The sequence below is a fragment of the Peromyscus eremicus genome, chromosome X, assembly GCF_949786415.1.
Source record: "Peromyscus eremicus chromosome X, PerEre_H2_v1, whole genome shotgun sequence".
Classification (NCBI taxonomy): Eukaryota; Metazoa; Chordata; class Mammalia; order Rodentia; family Cricetidae; genus Peromyscus; species Peromyscus eremicus.
The window spans coordinates 33,129,751-33,149,172 of record NC_081439.1 but is presented as its reverse complement, the minus strand read 5'-3'; the positions used below and the strand labels follow the sequence as shown (position 1 = coordinate 33,149,172).

General features: G+C 39.0%; 1 protein-coding gene across 4 annotated transcripts; it reads right to left on the bottom strand.

Annotated features, from left to right (window-relative positions):
* Positions 1-1,278: 1,278 nt before the first annotated feature.
* Prdx4 (peroxiredoxin 4) lies at positions 1,279-17,178 on the bottom strand. Of its 4 annotated transcripts, XM_059250851.1 has the most exons (8): positions 14,624-14,969; positions 11,157-11,274; positions 10,176-10,292; positions 8,280-8,402; positions 6,514-6,644; positions 3,846-3,880; positions 2,004-2,081; positions 1,279-1,384 (listed from the first exon to the last, which is right to left on the bottom strand). In XM_059250851.1, the coding sequence occupies exons 1-7, from the start codon at positions 14,871-14,873 to the stop codon at positions 2,040-2,042; spliced, it is 816 nt and encodes a 271-aa protein (XP_059106834.1). In that variant the 5' UTR covers positions 14,874-14,969; the 3' UTR covers positions 1,279-1,384; positions 2,004-2,039. The 4 variants fall into 4 exon arrangements, with proteins under 4 accessions (XP_059106834.1, XP_059106835.1, XP_059106832.1 ...); XM_059250852.1 differs by lacking the exons at positions 2,004-2,081; positions 14,624-14,969 and adding an exon at positions 16,691-17,178; XM_059250849.1 differs by lacking the exon at positions 2,004-2,081.
* Between the last annotated feature and the right edge of the window lie 2,244 nt (positions 17,179-19,422).

Sequence of the window (19,422 nt, the reverse complement as noted above, 5' to 3'; positions counted from 1 at the left end):
TTCCTTCAAGGCAGAAATCTGGTCATTATTTCTGCCAAGTGTTTAGATGATCAAAAGTTGCTGCATGATGACACATATATTAACTGGCTTTGTTGAATGGATCTAAAAAAATGTTGTACTACCCAAAAATGAACAAGAATTTGACAAAACTTCACAGAAACTATTGATGAAGAAGATAGGTTTAATTGCTCTGGGTATGATGGGGTATGCTTGTAATCACAGCACTTGGGACAATAAGACAGTCTGAAGTTCAAGACCAGCTTGGGTGACACAGAAAATTCCAGGCCAACCTAGAATTAGTAAGACCCTATCTCAATAAACTAGGAAAAGAAAAAAAATCTGTACTTTTCATGTAGAAAAGAAGGGAAGTCTTAGGAGTACAATTCTAATAGGTGTTTTAGGCTTCTCACAAATCCATTTGATAAAGTATGAATAGCCTTCAACTTCACTAAAAGGCTGTGTTCTGAAATTCTGACTGTAAGCTAGCACTTGAATGACACTTAGATCCCTATGCTAATTTCCAAATGCCAGTAATAAACCCACCACTTAGAGTGATGGCCTTTCCAGGGAAAGAATACTGAGGACATTAGCATAGAAGAGAGGAAGAGGTCAATTCTTCTGGATACCAGGCCCCTTAACTACATGAAACACTTATGGGTGAAGAAATACTAGAGTAGTTCTGCTTTATATATGGCTAGCTATACATACAGTTTATATTTTTTATTTTTTCAACTAAATATAAACATATAAGCTACTCCTGGTAGATTTCACCTAAATTGAAAATGTGAGTTTAGAGAAAGGATGGAGCCAGAAAGCTTTGTATTATTACAGATCAGTGAGCTTGAACTACTGGGGTCAGCTATCCAAACATGATGCTGTGGAAGGTGCTCACAACTCATTCTATGCTCAAAGATTTGTGTGAGCCACAGTGCGTTATTGAGAGCTCACATACTAGGTTAGCTTGTCTGGGTTCAAAGTCTGATGCGGTCTATGCTAGCTAGATATGTTAACATTGGGTAATTTACCTGAGTTTCTTTCCTCATCTTATAATAACAGTTGTGATAATAAAATGTGTCAGGCCTCCTTAATACAATGCCTGCAACATGGTACATACTTCATAAATGGCAGTTATGTTGATTATGAATTTGGCTCAATTTGTTATTCCTTAATTTAGAAAGTGAATGCTTTTTTGTATTTAATGTCTACCTTCAACAATAAATACCTTTGGACTATGACAGATTTTGATATTATCTAAGAAAACACAATGGCAAACCAACATGGTAACACAGTGACCTTTATTGAGAAGGTCCAAACATCAAAACTGAAGTATTTTTCAGTTCAGTTTGTCGAAATACTTCAGTTTTCCAGCTGGATCTGGGATTATCTGTTTAAAAAGAAAAGGAAATTATTCATTTAAAAAAGCCAAAGTACATTATGAATAATAGTTTAGCATTAATTACCCTCCTTTTGCCTAAAGATGTAACCATTAATTCTGGACACCAAATCAAATTATGTACTATGTTTAGGAAAAACTAGATTTGTCCTACCTACTAATTTCAGCTATCCCAAGAAGCAAATAATATATTTCTCAATGAATTAACATCATCTATACTCAAGCAACCCAAAAGTTATTTACAGCTCTTCTCTTGGCCACCAAGCTTTCATAGCAAATTTGGGCCCAACCTAATTTAACACATTGAAAGCATGGCCACAGATGTTAACATATTTTAAAATGTATTTGCTGATTAGATGATGTTATACAATAACCTGAAAAGAAGGCAGCGTGTTCACTAAGGATTTATCAAATGAATTTTTAAAGGTATTTCGAGTATTGGGAGTTGAACCCTGGGTCCTTCAACTGTTAAACAAGAGCGTTAGCACTGAGCTGTATCTAAAGCTCTGTTTACTGCTTTCTTTTTTGAGATAGAACCATGCTGTATTTCCTATCTTAGTTTTGAACTCATGTGTAGCCTAGACAGGCCATGAACTTTTGATCCTCCTACCTCAGCTTCCTAAGTAGCTGGTATTACAGGTTTATATCACTGAGCCTGGCTCAGAATGCTGTGTTTTATAATCTCAAGCTGCAAAGTGAAAAAAAAGCACAGATAAATAATTCAGTGAATAAATACTCTGAAAGAAAAAGAAACTCCTCCAAAGAAAATCTTAGAGGACATGAAGATACTTCATTAATGGTATGTTAAGCACTAGATATATTAAATGATAAATTTCCATAAGGTTGGCTTATATTTGGTTGATTGTACAGGCTTACACATATAATTACAATTCAGAAACTACTGGTTTAAAAAGCATTTCTCCTTTAAGATAGTAGGCAATTCTGCATGCAGATATATAGCAAACCAACTGTGACAAAAAATAACATTGCAGATACATTCTAAGTATTCAGCTCCTGAACGATCAGTGGAAGTTCCCAAGAACATATATATTCACTAGGAAAAGTATTACAGGATAAATATTATACACTTCAGAAAATATGCTATTTATGAGATTAACTTTTAGAGGACATAAACTTCTTTAAGAATCTGGTGAAAACCATGGATTTCCAGAAAAATGTACATGTGTTAGTATATATACTGTATTTAATTTTAGTTGACCAGAATAACTCCATATGTGTGTTTCTGGGGTTGGTCATTCTTTTGACACACATTTACTGAGCACCTGCTATATGACAACTATTTAAACTATTAGCCAGACAGTATGCATTAACGAACTAGATAACTAATGTCCCTTGTCTTCAGACTTATATTTTACCATCTTTAGACTGGTAAATGTTTTTAAAAACAGGTTGATGGGATAGTAAATAGGGTTGGTATACAGTGCTGTGGAAAGACTTTCAAGATGACATCTAGCTGAAATATGAGTGAAGAAGAGGAGCCAGCCAACCACACAGAGGGCAATGCAGAAAGAACATCAAAGGCTCAGTGGTAAAAGCCATGCAAACTTGATGATCTCTGGAACCCTCATAAGGTGGAAGGGGAGCAGACTCCACAAGTTGTCCTCTGCCCTCCACATGGTGGCATGCATAGCCCCCATCATATAAACATACAATGCACAGTAATATGTTTTTAAGAAAAAACAGCAAAGGCAAAGCTCTAAGGCAGGATCCATGTTCAAAAAAAGAGAAAGGAGTACATCTGAAGGTAAAACATGACCTACCACCCTTGACTATCTCTGGCTAATGGTACTTCTATTTTAAGAAAATTTATTCCTTCTTTCCTCTAGTATTTTTCCCTAACTACTGTTTGATTTTCAGAAGATAAAAACTTGAAAGATTTTAGATATTATTTAAAAAAAGGTTAATTCAAGTTTCCAAGTCATTCTATTCAAAGGTTACTTCAAGGACTGCTTATAAAGTGTACCAGTATCCCTAAGGGAGGAAAGTGTATCTGTTTGAATCTTTTCTTTCTTTAAATGACAGGGAGCAGACCATTAGCTTCAGTATTCATTAAAACCAGATTTTCTTCAAAGCTCTCTCCTATGCAGAGACATTGGCTCAGGACTGTTTTCTTGGCTCACAATATAGGAAGAAATTCCATACATAGCCTCTAAGTTTATTCTCCTACATCTCTACCTTGCCCTTTTGGTTTCTCCCTTTTTTTTTTTTAACAGTGTATTTCTCTGGACAGTTAGCTTTAAAATTCACAATATTATCCATATTATGACTTCTCTGATTTTAGCTACTCTTCCGCCAGCCCAAGGAATGTCTGCAGCCTGATTTCTGCTTAACAATGTTTACTTCATTTTGGAAATCAGGACAGTCTGATTAAAGCTGGCATACATTTTTGGCTCTGGCCATGCCTTTAACAACAACAATCAACATGACTTACTGTTTCACTACCAGGTTTCCAGCCAGCAGGGCAGACTAAAAGGAACAAAAATAAGAAAAAGGCAGTTAAAAACAGTTTAATTTTCTTGAGTAACTCCTGAACCTGTTTCCATATGAAAGAAAAAATCATATTAAACATGTCCAGACTATCAAGCACTTGGATACTGTTAGCTTGTCTGCTAACACTAAAGAATTTTATTCCTGGAGTTTATTAGCAGGCAGCTTATCTACTTTAATTTTACCAATTATACTTACTTACAGTTACAATATGAAAAATAAATTGGTATCTATAATAAAATTGGAAGATCTGGGAATCTGATGAACTAAAAGGTCTAGGTGAGGCATCCTCTTGAGTTTACATACATGATCAATAAGATTATCTGACTTATATACTGCTAAGTTGTGTGCTACTGCCAAGGTGTGCTGTTTGTTAACAGACTTTAGAATGTGCTGAGTCAGGGACTGAGCTATATTTTCTATACTCCCAAATTTAGCCAAATTATACATTTTTGAGGTACAGAGTATGGTTGATATATGCATACATTGTGGTATTATTGGATCAAAATAACAAACCTGTCTATCATCTCACATAAATCATTGTTTTTGAAGTAAGAATACTTAAAATCTACTCTCATGGGCTGGAGAGCTGGCCTAGTGGTTGAGTGCATACTGCTCTTCAGAGAACCTGAGTTTGGTTCCCAGCATCTATATTAGGTGGTTTATAACCACCTATAACTTTGACTCCAGGGGATATGATTTTTGGCCCCTGTAGGCATCTGGACATACTCTCACACGGACATATTAACTAACACAAACACGTATTTTAAAAAGATCTATTCTCAATAATTAGTGTTTAACTTTTTTTTTGAGACAGAGTCTCACTCTGTAGCTGTGGCTGTTTTAGAACTCACTATGTAGATCTTGCTGGCCTTGAATTTACAGAGATCCACCTATCTCTACCTCCTGGGTGCTAGGATTAAAGGTCTGACCTACCACACTCAATTCGGCAATTACATTTTAAAGGTATATAGAACATATTCTACCTTAGCAAAATTTGACTTTTTTCTATTTAGCTACCACTGAAACTTGAGAAGGATGGACTGCTTAGATTATTGATGTGATACTGAATAATCCTAAGGATTACATTAATTTAAAAAGCTAAATCAGAATGGTCATTCTAACAAGTTCACTGAGATGTAGAGTTTGGGACCGGGCAAGTATTTAAGCAATGTCTTAGGGTTTCTACTGCTGTGATTAAATGCTATGAGCATAAGAAACTTGGGGAGGAAGGGTTTATTCCACTTACACATCACAGTCTATCTTGGAAGGAAGTCAAGGCAAGAACTAAAGCAGCAGCCATGGAATAGTGCTGTACTGGCTTGTTCCCATGGCTTGCTCAACTTGCTTTTTTTAATAGCACCCAGGACTACCTGCTCAAGGGTGGCACTACTAACATTTAGTTGGGCACTCCCACATCAATCATTAATCAAGACAATACCCTAGAGATTCACCTATAGGCCAGCCTGATGGCAGCACTTTAAGTGAGTTCATTACAATACAGTAATAAAATAACTAAACAGCTAAATATAATAATGAAACAAAAATACAACCTATATTACTAAATATTGTCATACTAAATATTGGTACTACATTTTTTATAGAACTATAATTTAAAAAATTCTAGGAGAAACTTTTTTGAGTTTATCCAAAGGGACTATGCAAATAAGGAATGTTTTTGTATCTTGCTACAGTAAGCAGAAGATAGTAGTGATATTTTGATAAAACATTTAAATTAACAATTTTGCTTGCTAAAAGAAATCTACTAAATTGAGAACCATAATCAGAGTATGTTGGAAGTATTCAAATTACATTTGGGATAAGAAATTAAATTATGCCTCTGTCCACCCCCCACCCCTGACAACACACATTAAAAAAAAAAGATGGGTGGGAGGTCATAAGCCCTGCAAGGGATCCTTACTGTTGTTTTACTCCATGGACATGATGTCATGCAGCCTTCTAACAATGTCTCACGTTTGCACACAAAGATAGTGCAGCTCTCAGCCTTCATCTGAAAAACTATTTTTTGTAATGAGTGTAATTAATGTTAAGATTCATAATTGGTCAAAGTGCTGAGAATAAGTGACTGTTAAGTACTTGGCCCTAAAGAAGACATCTGTATCTCTATGGCTCAGGGAACATCTTGGCAGATGGACAGAGGATGAGGAGGAATATTAGGAAACTATGTCATCTGGACATGACAGTTGTACTCATGTTCACAGCAGTTATGGTTACCTGTACAAGACTGGGCATGTCAACATTCTATTATGGATAAGGAGGGGAGCATAGGCCCCACTCCTCGTTGAAGCATTCAATCAGGGAGGGAGTATCATTTTCTTCAGTGATATAGCTACTAATAAGTTGCCCGTGATCCAGAAAATAACCCCACCCCCAGTCATGTTCATGCAAGCAACCCTAATTAAGCTCAATGGGTCACCAATAAAACCACTAAAGTAGGAGGGAGCTTGGTAGAAAGGAGAAGAGTTTTGGTGGGAGAAACAGATAAAAGGGTAATGAGGAATGAAAAAGACCAAATTCATTATAAAAACATATATGACATTGTCAAATAAAAAAATAAGGTTTAAAAAAAAAGAAGAGTAAAAGAAGGGTACCTTCTCCATGCTTGTCAGTGTATTGGAATGCTTGAACCAAACGCAGTGTCTCGTCCACTGATCTACCCACAGGGAGGTCATTCAGAGTAATCTGCCTTAGGACTCCTTTGTCATCAATAATAAAGAGCCCTCTGTAAGCACAGGGATGGTAAAGGTGATTCCATTGCTTCTCAGTTAAGGTAAGTATTCTGCTATATAGTCACCAGTACTACTCTTTGCCACATAGACTCCTATCCTCCATATTATATACTTTTGGATTAGCACTGTTAAATCGTAGTTTGAAAATTTTGTTTTGAGGAACTGGGGAGTTAGCTCAGCAGTTTAAAGTACATACTATACTTCCAGAAGACCCAAGTTCTATTCCCAGCCTCCACTTCAGGCAGCTCATAACTGCCTTTAACTCCTTTCCAGGTAACTGATGCCTTTCTCTGAAGGCACATATCCACACACAGACATACACATATACAGATAATTTTAAAAACCTGTTTTGGGATGAGGGGTTCCTCCCACCTTTCAGGATTTATAAGCAAGCAATGGAGGAGCTTAATGCCTCCTCTGTGTATCTTTAGGCAGTTAATGGTTGTTTCTTTCAGCCACTGTTAAGGTGCCCATGGTCCTACAAACCACCCTACTTAAATTCACTGGGCTATACATATATGCAAAAAGGACATCAAAGTAGAAGGATAATTAGGAGAGGAGCAGGAGGAGTGGGACAAGAGTGGATAATGGGGAGTAAAATATGATTAAGATACAGTCACTATCTACATGTATAAAAATATAATGAAATCCAGTATATTATGTATAATTAATGTATATTTTAAAAACTTAATCTATCTGGTGGCTCATTCCCAGCACCGAGGAATCAAAGGCAAATAGATCTTTGTGAGTTGGTGGTCAGCCAATTCCAGGCTAGTCAAGGCTCCATAAGTCTCTGTTTCAGAAAACAATAAACAATCCCTCCCTCTGAAGGAGAAAAAAAACCTTAATCTGACTTTAAATAATCCCAGCACTTGGGGAGGCAGAGGCAGGATAATTACGAGTTCAAGGTCATCCTTAACTATGTAGTTCAAATCAAAGCCAGAGCGGGCTAAGACCCTATCTAAAAAAAGGAAAAAGCTATTAATCAAAATAAAAGGGCAAATTCAGTATTAGGTAATATTACTTGGTCAATGTTCAACAACTTTTAACTTTTTAAGGCTAAAATTGCCCTTTTTATCAAATAATTCTATTTGTACTTACTAGCTCATGTAAAAGCTGCCAGCCTGGTCTACAGAGTGAGTTCTGGGATAGCCAGAGCTATACCGTCTCAAGCAATCAAAAACCAAAAAAGCTGAAAAGGCTCCTGGGTGAGATACTGCCTTAGTCTTTCCAAAGGTACAGTTTTGCAAAGCACTAAGGACACAGTAGAAAAACATTACTAGAGCCATTTCAGAAAAAAGGAAAAAAGAGTGAAGAGGTTAGGAAGCCCAGATACAAGTCTGGTCTCTGCTATTAACTTATTCTATAACTGACTAAATTTATAGAAATCCACATACCTGCTACTTTTATCTGTAAATAGAGGGGCTGTCAAAGCCCTCTTGCTCTAACAGTGTGCAACCCTAGTTTAAATAGGCCATCAACAGTTTAAAGACTATAACATTCCTGCAAATAGAGCAAAATAGTATTTTTGATCAAAATATCTATCCCCTAACTCTGAAGTACCACATATTTCTAGGAAGATTATACTTGTACTTAGATTTTTCAAAATGTTAACCACAGAAGGGTACCTAAGAGTATGGCCTGAGTCCTCAAGGTATACACCGTAGTCCTTTGAGATCTGATGGTTCAGGTCCGAAAGAAGTGGAATTCTTATTGGCCCCAGTCCTCCCTGTCTTCGAGGGGTATTAATCCTGTAATAGAACACTTCATCTCTCAGTGATAAGTGACATATTAAAAATCAACTCTTCCCGCACATGAAAGTACATAAAACTATGTATATATTTATATATATCCCCTTTATAACAAAAACAGACTACTGTACCTTTTTTTCTTACTGGGTAGTATATCACATCCTAGAAGTACAAAATGTTGATACACATGGCATTTTTAATGTACAAAATACCATATTTTACTGATCTCTACTGATAGACATCAAACCGATTGCATTTTTCTTTTATAAACATTGCTGAAAGCATCCTATACACTCATCCTTCCATACTTCTCTGTTACCTACCTTTTAGAAGTAAAATTGATAGGGTGTATAGTTTAGGTATGCAAGATAGTTAGGATAACTGGCTGAACTCCAACTCACAGAGATCTATTTGCCTCTGCTTCCCCAGTGCTGGGACTAAAGACATGGGCCACATGCTCAGAAAGACTTAAGGTTTTTTAAGTTTTTTAAACATACATTAACTATATATAATACTGGATTTAATTATAATAAAAGGGTGTGTCTTAAGTCTTAGAATGGATCACAAGACAAAGCCTTGAAAGAGGTGGGATGCAATGAGAAGATCTTTCACTGCTATGCAAGGCCAAGAAATACAAACTCCTTGGGAAGCAATGAGGGAACTTAGTCACAATCTCAAATCCATCCATCTTCAGATTTAAGTATCTGTAACATGAAATTATAGCACTTAAGCACTGTTCCCCATGGAATGATGACACTGACATAGCAGCAAAATTAAAACAGAAACAAAAATACTGCTCTGGAGGTCTGCAGCCCCAGTTCTGACACCTAAGTAGAAACCTTAGCTAGTATTAGTATAAAAGTTATCTAGTTAAGAACATAGCCCCCAAATTCCAATAGAAAAGGACACCGGAGGGCTGGTGAGATAGCTCAGTGATTAAGAGCACTGTCTGCTCTTCCAGAGGTCCTGAGTTCAATTCCCAGCAACCACATGGTGGCTTACAATAACCTATAATGGGATCTAATGCCCTCTTCTGGCCTGCAGGTATACATGCAGATAAGAGCACTCCTATATAGATAAATAAATCTGAAAAAAAAAAGAAAAAAAAAGAAAAACACATCTCAATCATTTGGAATGGTATAACTTTTTCATTAGTTAACATGATAAAGCAAATGAACATGTAGATTTAATGTTCTTCTATTAGTAATCAGGATATATATTGTAAGTCTCAGACCAACTGGACTTTGTCCTATATACTTAAACATTTTAATGTGTCTATTTCCGAATGCCATTCTTTCACACCTCTATTAACACCGAGGTTTTTTTTTTCCAATGTTAGCCAATGAGACAGGGAGAAATGGCATGTCTTGTCCTTTTAACTTTCAGCTCTTTGCAGCTTGTTAGGTGAAATATCTTCTCATGATAATACATTTTTATAAGTTACTTTTAGACTAAATTTTTGGTTTTGTATTTTGAGACAGAATCTTACTTTGTAGCCTGCACTGGCCTTGATTCATAGAGATCCTTCTATTTTAGTCACAGTTGTCTAAAATTAATTTTTAAAAATTACTGCTTTTTGAAAACTATAAAAGCTAATGATTGAACATTGATGACTATGTAACAGAAGTGTTTTATTTTTTCTTCACATAAAGGATACCCAAATAATTATTCTATTATAATAAGTATTATAATATTACCATATTAAGAGCTATTTGCACATGACTAAGAAGTAAATCTACTCATTTTATCCCAGACTTAAGGCAAAACACTGACCAGGCCAAGTGAGTAAACTGAGAGTCGACAGAGCATGCCACCACTTCAGTATTTATTGATCTGAATTCTTCAATTCGGTCACCAAAAGCGATGATTTCAGTTGGACACACAAAGGTGCTGGAAGTTGAAAAAGGAAAACAAGTCAGTATTCTCAAAATAAGCACACATCTGAATTTTCAAATGCGTTTTTGCTTACTACAGACACTTCTGAGTATATAAAAACACACTTTAAGGACAGCTGATAGATCAGTTTTCTCCAAGTGAAATTCTAAGACAGTATTTAATATTCTAAAGGAATTTCCAGTTCTCATTGCATTTCAACAAATTTCCTTCTTATAATTCAATTGCAGTATGGGACCAATGTTTCCTTCATCCTCACAGCAGCACCTCCATTTCATTAATTTATTAGTTGCTTTTTGTAACCCCCCAAAAATTCAAACAGAAAAAAATAAGAGGTTGTGATAACTAATTCTTTTGTTTGTTTGTTGCTTTTCATTCTTGTCATGAGTAAGGCATTCTCAGAATTGTATGTTTCAAAATAAACTCCTTGATTGAGTAACTACAAGAGAATTTACAATTGACTTTACAGCCATCCAAATAATGCTGTCAGAATTGAAGAACCTCACATTAAAAAAATTACTCTCTCTCTCTCTCTCTCTCTCTCTCTATATATATATATATATATATATATAGTAATCTCAAAGATATTAATATTAAAATGTTCAAATCTCAGGAAAATGATACAGCAAATAAAAATAGCAAAGCCTTTATAGTAAACAGAATCATATATTAACTCTTGCATTAACTACTTGCTAAAATATTATTAGACTATTTTCTTATCTTTATGATTCAAATATATGGTAGATATTACCTTCTTCCTCTCTGAACCATCAGTTGAAAAACATATTCTGTTTGTTGTTCTTAGATAGCAAATGACAAAGACTGGCATTTTACTAGTATTTACTTGCATGTATAACTTACAAATCGAGTGGGTAGAAGAAAAAAACCAAGTATTTCCCACGATAGTCAGTCAGTTTGAGCTCCTTGAATTCTCCGTTTATCACAGCTGTTCCTTCCCAATATGGTGCTGGCTTGGAAACTAAGAAAGAAAAACATAATGTTCTATAACACTAAGATAGTTGTTAGAATGGCAAAGGACAGCTTTAAATAAACACTAAAAATTGGGGCTTCTAAAGCTTTGGACTTTGTTGGCAGTCTGGAAGCTTAGACTTCTGAGAACTTAGAACAATAACTTACTGTTAGAGAATATAAGATACATAGAATTACAAAGGAAACCAATTACCCTGAAATGCAAATATAAGCATTTAAAAAGTTGGTGATATAGTAATAGCTGTGTGTTCATTCACAACACCTTCAAGGTGCAAAATGTGGGAGTGATCCTATAACTCTGCCAGGTAACACTGACAGGATTCCTGCAATAGCTATCATACAGCATGAAAGTCTCTGTCTCAATGGGCAACAGGTACAAGTAAGTATTTCTTGAGTGAGTGTGAGTTTTTGCTTATATAATAGGAGGAAATGATAAATTTCAGTGGAATATTAGTGAAAATACATATAGAAATTTTCCTGGTTACTATAATTATTAACACACATAAATTGAATGAAATAAAAATGTTTCCGCCTATGCCCACAAAGTCTTACATCTTATCCTGTACTAAATACTGGCTATTTTAATTCAGCCCCTCTAAGTTTTCCCAGATCATGGGATAGTTTTCCTGGAAGGCTTTGAAAAAGGAGACACACACACACACACACACACCGCTTACTCCACTTGAAACAGGTTTCAAGTGACCTGATGCAAATTCAATAGTGCTGCTGTCCTGTAAGGGCATGCTATAACTCTAGCTAGCACCCTTTGATAATTATGTCCCTTCATGCTGTTGACACATTCAAATAACACTTCCAAAACCATTACATATACTAAGATCAATACTTGCATACAAGTTGAACTAAAGTTTCTAGACTCAAGCCTTATACTTCTGTGTAAAAGCCAGCACTAACAGTTGCTCTACAGAGACAAATTGAAGATGAATTTCCTTGTGAAGTTTGTAACATGTGATTTCTTACCTTGAGTCAGAACTACCTAATATAAATAATCCTGATCGTATTAAGGCCAGAAGATAAAATTAGAAATCTGCTAAAGTTTGTATATTTTATTTTCACTACTTCAAATGCTTAAATAAGAAAGAGGTTATAATAATTGTAATAATCTGTTATGACACTTCTTAAGAATTTCACATGTGGGCTGGAGAGATGGCTTAACGGTTAAGAGCACTGGCTGTTCTTCCAGAGGTCCTGAGTTCAATTCCCAGCAACCACATGGTGGCTCACAACCATCTGTAATGAGATCTGGTGCCCTCTTCTGGCCTGAAGGGACACATGCAGGCAGAACACTGTATATGTAATAAATAAATAAATCAAAAAAAAAAAAAGAATTTCACATATACAGAAAATCATGTCAGGAAAATAAATCTTGTTCTGAAAACTGATGTTTGCAAATTTTTGGTTTTGATGGAGTAAGTGAAGTTACTTTGCTAAGATTTTTAAATACAATTCCAAAAGCAGCCCTCTCTATCTATTAAAAAACAAAATGAAACAAAAAACATGGTGATGCACACCTTTAACCCCAGCACTCAAGAGGCAGAAGCAGGTGGATCTCTGTGAGTTCGAAGCTAGCCTGATCTACATAGTGAGTTCTAGGACAGCCAGGGCTACATGGAGAGATCCTGTCTTAACAAAACAAACAGCAATGTCTTAAATATGCATTAGCATAAGGATTCTGGTAAACAAAGAGAATAATGAATACAATTTAAATCCCTTGTCTCTCTAACTATCATCAGCTGAACTACTGTTAACATTTTGATCTTTCCTACTTTTTCCCAACATAAATCTGGATCATGGTGCATCCTCATCTTTTCCTCCCATTGAAAATGTAAATTATGACATTTTTCATGTTATTAAAATGATCTGAAAATATAGCCTTAAATGCTCTACAATATCTCCTTTATGAGTAAAAATCCTCATTTTCTCCAATTCTAGATCAGCTTGTACATGACATAGATATGCAACAATTATATAAAAATTTGAAATATTTTTGGTAAACAGAAAGCTATTATAACTACTAGTTTTTCTTTTTTACTTCCAAATACAGCTTTGGAATGGCTTTGTTTCCAACAGGAAGCATATGGAGTAAACACATTTCAGACTATCTTCCTCAGGCAAGTGAAATCAATGGGATTTGGAAATACTGTTTTGGTTTTTTTTAAGCAAAACTGGCTTTCTAAAAACAATTGCAAAGTTGTTAACTTGTACTATGAAACTACAAATGTTTAAGGGGGTAAAACAGCTTTTCTCATTCATTACATGTGGTAGCGACATCGTATTATCTCTGGAGGTTCCTAACTGTGAAGTAGCCCGGTATGATGAGGCAAATTTGTAGTCCCAGCTCTCTGCAAGCTTTAGTAGGAGTCTGAAGCCATTCTGTCAGATCTGTCCAGGCCCTATGCTCAAAAAGCAGACTACAAACTGTCAAGTATAACTATTTTTTCACTGAATACTAGGACATAATGTGCTGCAACAGCCAAAATTCAAACATACACCTACTGAATGTCAAATAATCCCCAGGAAAAGTGGGTTAGGGAAAAGCAAGGAAGAAGACAGGGGCTTTGTCTGGATGCTCTGGTCACTTCTTTTTGGCAATCTTAATATCCAGATGCAGCAGGCCTCAACTTTTGCAGTATCTACTTAGTCTGACGTGTCTTTTCTGAGTGGCCACTAGCTTCAAACACTGGACAGAAAGACAAATATTGAAAAGCGCAGTTGGCAGGACACCATCAACCCAATTGTGCCACTGCCACCCCCAACCCCAGTTTCCCTCCAAAATACTCGATATAATAAAGTCTTAATTTTTTTTTAAACATCAATACCCACTAACTCTACAAATTTGGGGGAAATGAATTTCAATAAGAATCTTTGTATGGTATGAAAAAAAAAGTTTGACCTTCTGAACATTCTGTTTAGCCACTTTTCTGTTTAATCAAACTTTCTGTGAATCATTATTCAACTTATCAATGCACTTTCTTCCCTGAAAAAGACAGGACTGCTGCAGGCATTTTCGGATATTTAAGGAAGTCTTTTAGTTTGCACAACATCCTCTACGCCTGCGAGCCTGGGACTAGGAACACCCCGACTTGCGGCTTTAGGGGTAACCGCTACCTCTCCCGAAATCTGATCGGAGGAAACCATCTCTTTCTTCATACCAGGAACCTACCTCCATCCTCACACCCACAAAGGCAACCGGGTGGACCCAGAGCAGCCTTGGGGGTGCGGCCCAACTCCAGCCCCACCCTTTCGTAGCATCCACTACAAGGGTCTAAGTATCCCCGAGTTTTGCCCCATACACCCAACCTCCGCAGGGCACCACCTACTCTTGGCTTTGCTTAGATGCAAGGAGTGATCTGCGACCGAAACCCGGGACACCTCTCCCGGGTACACTTGTCCACCAGCATAGAAGTGGCACTCATTTTCGCGGGTCCGGAACCGCTCCTCAGTCTCCAAGCCCTGCAGAGCTTCGGTCCGCAATAGGAACAGCAGCAGCCAGGGCAGGAACAGCACCACCTTTCGAGTCCAGCGATGGGACGGAGTCGTTGTGTCCAGCAGCTTGGACCGCGCCTCCATGACCGAGCGAGCGCGAATGCACGTCCCTCAGAGAAAGCTCGGAGTCCCCCGCCGCCAAGAGGTTAAAACGGCGCGCTAGAGACCGCTCGAACCAGGGCGCGGCCTCGCGAGACTTGCTCCGCCCCACTCCGCCCCCCCCCGCCACGTGGGCGCAGGCCCCGCCCCTCCCCCCAACGCGCTTCTGCGTCTGCGCCTGCGCCATAGAGCGGGCCAAGCTGAAAGTGTTTTCCCATCTTATCAAAAGCCGCTGCTGAAAGTGTTTTCCCAACTTATCAAAAGCCGCTGGCGGAGGTGGGTGGTGACTTTCTCCAGAGCTCTGGCGACCGAAGTCCTTGCAGGTGTGCTTCCATGTCCATCTCTATAACAGAGCTTCCCTACCCCCTCACTCCATCTCTTCAGAAGTTCAACATAACCTATGTGCCTGGGGAGGACTTCTAATAGGTACTATTTGTTTTGAGACAGGGTTTCTCAAACACACAGATTCCCCTGCCTCTGCCTCCCGAGTGCTGAGTGCTGGGATTAAAGGCGCGCGACCACCACCGCCTGGCTGCAATTTATATTTAAAGTCACCTTCATACATTTTGTTGTTTTTGAGAGATTATATTTGTGTGCACTTAGGGTACCAGTGTGATGAATTTAATGTGGTGTGTATTCACCACTCCATTTTCCAGTCAAGATGTGAAAAGTTGTAAGAAACTCCTCCTAGTGCGGTACAAAAGCACAATTACCCATTTACCCACCTAACTCTCTCCCTCTGTTGCATTGCCTCTCCTACAGATGATATACTACAGCATGCCCCACCACCATTTTTTGTGATTGCCCGGCGCCTAGAGGCAGTCCCTCCGTTTTAGCTTGTCAAAGGCTGAATTGTGATGTCACCTGTCAGCTCACGTGACGTAGCGCTGCCTTCATGCACTCCTAACCACAACTCTGTTTTAGACCCTGCTGGTCCTTCTATTCACATCTTTTTAAAAATTATTATTGTTATTAATTATTATTTTGGTTTTTCAAGACAGTGTTTCTCTATGTAACAGTTCTGGCTGTTCTGGAACTCACTTTGTAGACCAGACTGGCCTTGAACTCAGAGATCCACCTGCCATTTTATTTTATTCTAATCGGTGCTTTGTCTGCATGTGTGACTATGCATCGTGTGTGTGCCTGGGGCTCATAGAGGCTAGAGGATTGCATTGACACATACCCTGAAACTGGAGCTACAGAGAGTTGTGAGCTGCCATGAGAGTCCTGGGAATCAAACCCGTGTCCTTCGGGAGAGCAGCCAGCACTCTTTACTGAACCATCTCTCCAGCCCCCTAATTCCGTCTTTAATACAAAAATTTTGACTCTGGACCATTATCGTGTCTGGTCTCCCTTCCTCTACACATGTTTGACCCATTAATCCTTTCACACCATACTTTCCCAATGCACAATTGACATGCATTATATTACTCTATTAGTCTAGTATTCTTTTCCCTGCAGTGTCATCTATTAATGTAGTTCCATGATTTCCCTCTCTAGACATAGCCTTTTTTCAGTTTGGTGAAAACCCCAGGATAAAGGGGCCTAATCTGAAAAGCGGTATGTCCTGTCAATCTTTCTCTTCGAGCAGGAATTATAGGGCAAACAGATAGTTTGGTGACTTAAGTGTGTCCCAGGTATGTATGTTTTAAAAATCAAATGTGGTGCGGGGTTGGGGTGGGGGGTAGAGATGCTCAGTCTTAAAGCACATGTCCAGGAGATTCTGGGTTCAGTTCCCAGAAGCTTCGCTATTCACCTCCCACCTTGCCCCCATCTTTGGGCTGAGAGGAGAGTATACTTACTCATAACAGTTTCCTGTAGCTCTTCACTTTCTGGAGGTCCATAGATGATAGGCCTCTGACGTGGTAGCTCTCGCTCCCATTCTTCTCCTTCCCTAGCCTCCTGCTCAACATGGAACGGAAATGGGATCCTGGGGGCTCGGATTTGAGTCCCAGAGACTCGACTAAGGCCTATGCCCCCTCTCGGGCGGCTGCGGTGATCCATGGTGACTGTAAAACAGCCACTAGCCTTAATGAATGCTAGGCCCTGAGTCGGGCCTCTTAGTTTCAATTTGAGTTAAAAAAAAGCTGGGAGAGAGTGATATATCCCTACACCTGTTTGCCCTAGGCTGAGCTGAGGTGACCCAGTTGGTAGCAGGGACTGCTCACCAGCTGGGCCCCAGTAAAGCCCCTGCCCACTGGGGAGAGTGGCCAGGTTAGCCACCTCCCTGCCACCTACTCTGTGTCCCTAAGTTGCTCTGAAATCTCTTGGTAGCTGGCATTCTGAGTGTCACTTGCTCTGAGGCCTTTCAGCCAATGATATTTGAGCAGACATTATGATGTCATAGTAGCATCCACCAGGAAGCTTGAAGTGGGGGCCTTTAAGCCCCTCCCCCCTTAAGGCCACCCTTACCCTCAAGGCCCCTACCATCCAGCTAGAGTCAGTTACTCGTTAAAAATGTAATACCATCACACACGAGGGGGTGGTTCTAAATATCACAGATATTAATCAATGGTCACCTAAGTCTATATATTAACTTGATTTGCCCACACATTGTTTTTTACTTCTAATGCGGCCCTACATAGTACTGACACTGTGAGAAAAGTGTACATCTTTTCGTGATTGGCAAAGTTGCAATATATCCTGTGGAATCTGTATCTGATATTGTTGTGGGTATATTTGCAGGTTCCACTATGGATCTCAGAGTGCAGGCTCTAATCATGTCCAGTTTCTTCCCTCTGCCTAGTAACTTAAATAATCTCTCAGTTACTGCACCAGGCTTTTTGTGGTCTACACATGTGTTGGGGTCCTTTTAGTTCTCTGGATGAACTACATAGCTACTTCTCCACATGTTCAACATTTGTTTCTGGAAACACTGATTTGGTTTGTTATTGTTGTTTGCTGGTGGCTCAGGTTGTATCCACAGCTGCCCTTTTATTGTTTATTTTATTGTTCCTTATTGTCATAAGTTCCCTCCTCAGCCTGTAGAGTTTTCTAGTTAGATACTCATTCCTGTAATCCTTAGCTTAAAGGGGACAGAGGCCATGCTTTCTGACTCTTTTTGTCATTTTGTGGAGGTAATGGGGGAAGGAAAATGAAGACATGACTACTCCAAGGCATGGTTGAGGTGAAGGTGTTTATTGTAGATATGAGGGAGAGAACAACCAAAGGCATCTGGAAGAGTCCAGACTGAACCAGGCCATGAAAGGAGATGGGGGAGAGCCAGAGAGGAGCAAGAGAGGGGACCAGGAGAGAGTGTTAGAGTCCTGGAGAAGTCCCACAAAAGACCACCATCCACATATACAATCAACAAGAGTGTTTATTTTTCCAGTATACTAGAGCCGTCTATCCCACACAAAGGCAAGATGGCGATGTGTTGGGGAATATTATTTTAAGGTGTGTTACTTTTGCTTGTGTTGCATTTGTTTAACTCTGTGAAGCTGTGTTACTGTGTCTGTGTAAAACAACTACTGATGGTCTAATACAGAACTGGCCAATAGCAAGGCAGGAGAGAGAAACAGGCAGGGCTGGCAGGCAGAGAGGATAAATAGAAGGAGAAATCTGGGAGGAGAGATTGAGCAGCCAGAGAAGGAGGAGGACTCCAGGGACCAACCACCCAGCTACACAACAGAGTAAGATTTACAGAAGTAAGAGAATGGGAAAAGCCCAGAGGCAAAAGATAGACTGGATAAGTTAAGGAACGCTGGCAGGAAACTAAGCTGGACATTCATAAGTAAGAATAAGCCCCCATGTGTGGTTTATTTGGGAGTTGTGTGGCAGGCCCTACAAAAGAGAAAAAAATAATTAACTGTTACGACTCTGAGAGAGATGTGTGAACTCCTTTTAAGAATAGCCAAGGGGAGTCGGAAGGCTCTTAGGTCACTTTAGATGTGATTGGCTCAAGCAAATAGCAATCATATCAGTACGTTCCAATTGGCCAGGGCTAGTTAGAGGCTGGTCAGGATACAGTTTTCCATTTTGGGGCAGGCCTGGGCAAGTCCCTGGCTTTGTCCTTGAGCTGCTATGAAGGCTGGCTGGCCTAGCACATACTGACTGTGGGGGCTGGCTCAGTGGCCCAGGCTTGGTGTGTCCTATCTCCCTTGTCCCTGTGGTCAGGGGCACCAGTGATTAATTGCCCTTTGTTTGTGGCTCTTTCTCAGAAACTGCCTGCTTGATTCCATAAAGCAGGGATGGAGGCCTATGGTGTCTGCTTGGTCCTCTTGAGAGCAGAGACTAAGAGAAGAACCAGGAGGCCAGAGAGCATGTGGACAAATGGCTGAGTTATATAGGAATCAGAAGCTGGGGGAAGAGAAGCAAAACTTGAGGGTTGGAGAGGTTTAGGATAGGGAGTAGGGTGAGAATTGCAAGAGAGGAGGTAGGACTCTGTAATAGGTACTTGTGATGCTGAGAGGGTCTGGTGGCGAGCCTTGATATGCTAATAGGCAGCTCATCTTGTTCAGGGTTTCTTTGGGACCTAACCATGGGGAGGTAAACTTCTAGAATATTTACTAAGTTGTTAGGATGTTGAAACAGC

Coding starts and splice junctions, on each gene's coding strand:
- Prdx4 (XM_059250853.1), bottom strand. CDS start 14,873: ATGGAGGCGCGGTCCAAGCTGCTGGACACAACGACTCCGTCCCATCGC. Junction 11,275..14,623: donor GCATCTAAGCAAAGCCAAGA/GTAGGTGGTGCC, acceptor TTTCTTTCTTAG/TTTCCAAGCCAGCACCATAT. Junction 10,293..11,156: donor TTCTTCTACCCACTCGATTT/GTAAGTTATACA, acceptor TTCAACTTCCAG/CACCTTTGTGTGTCCAACTG.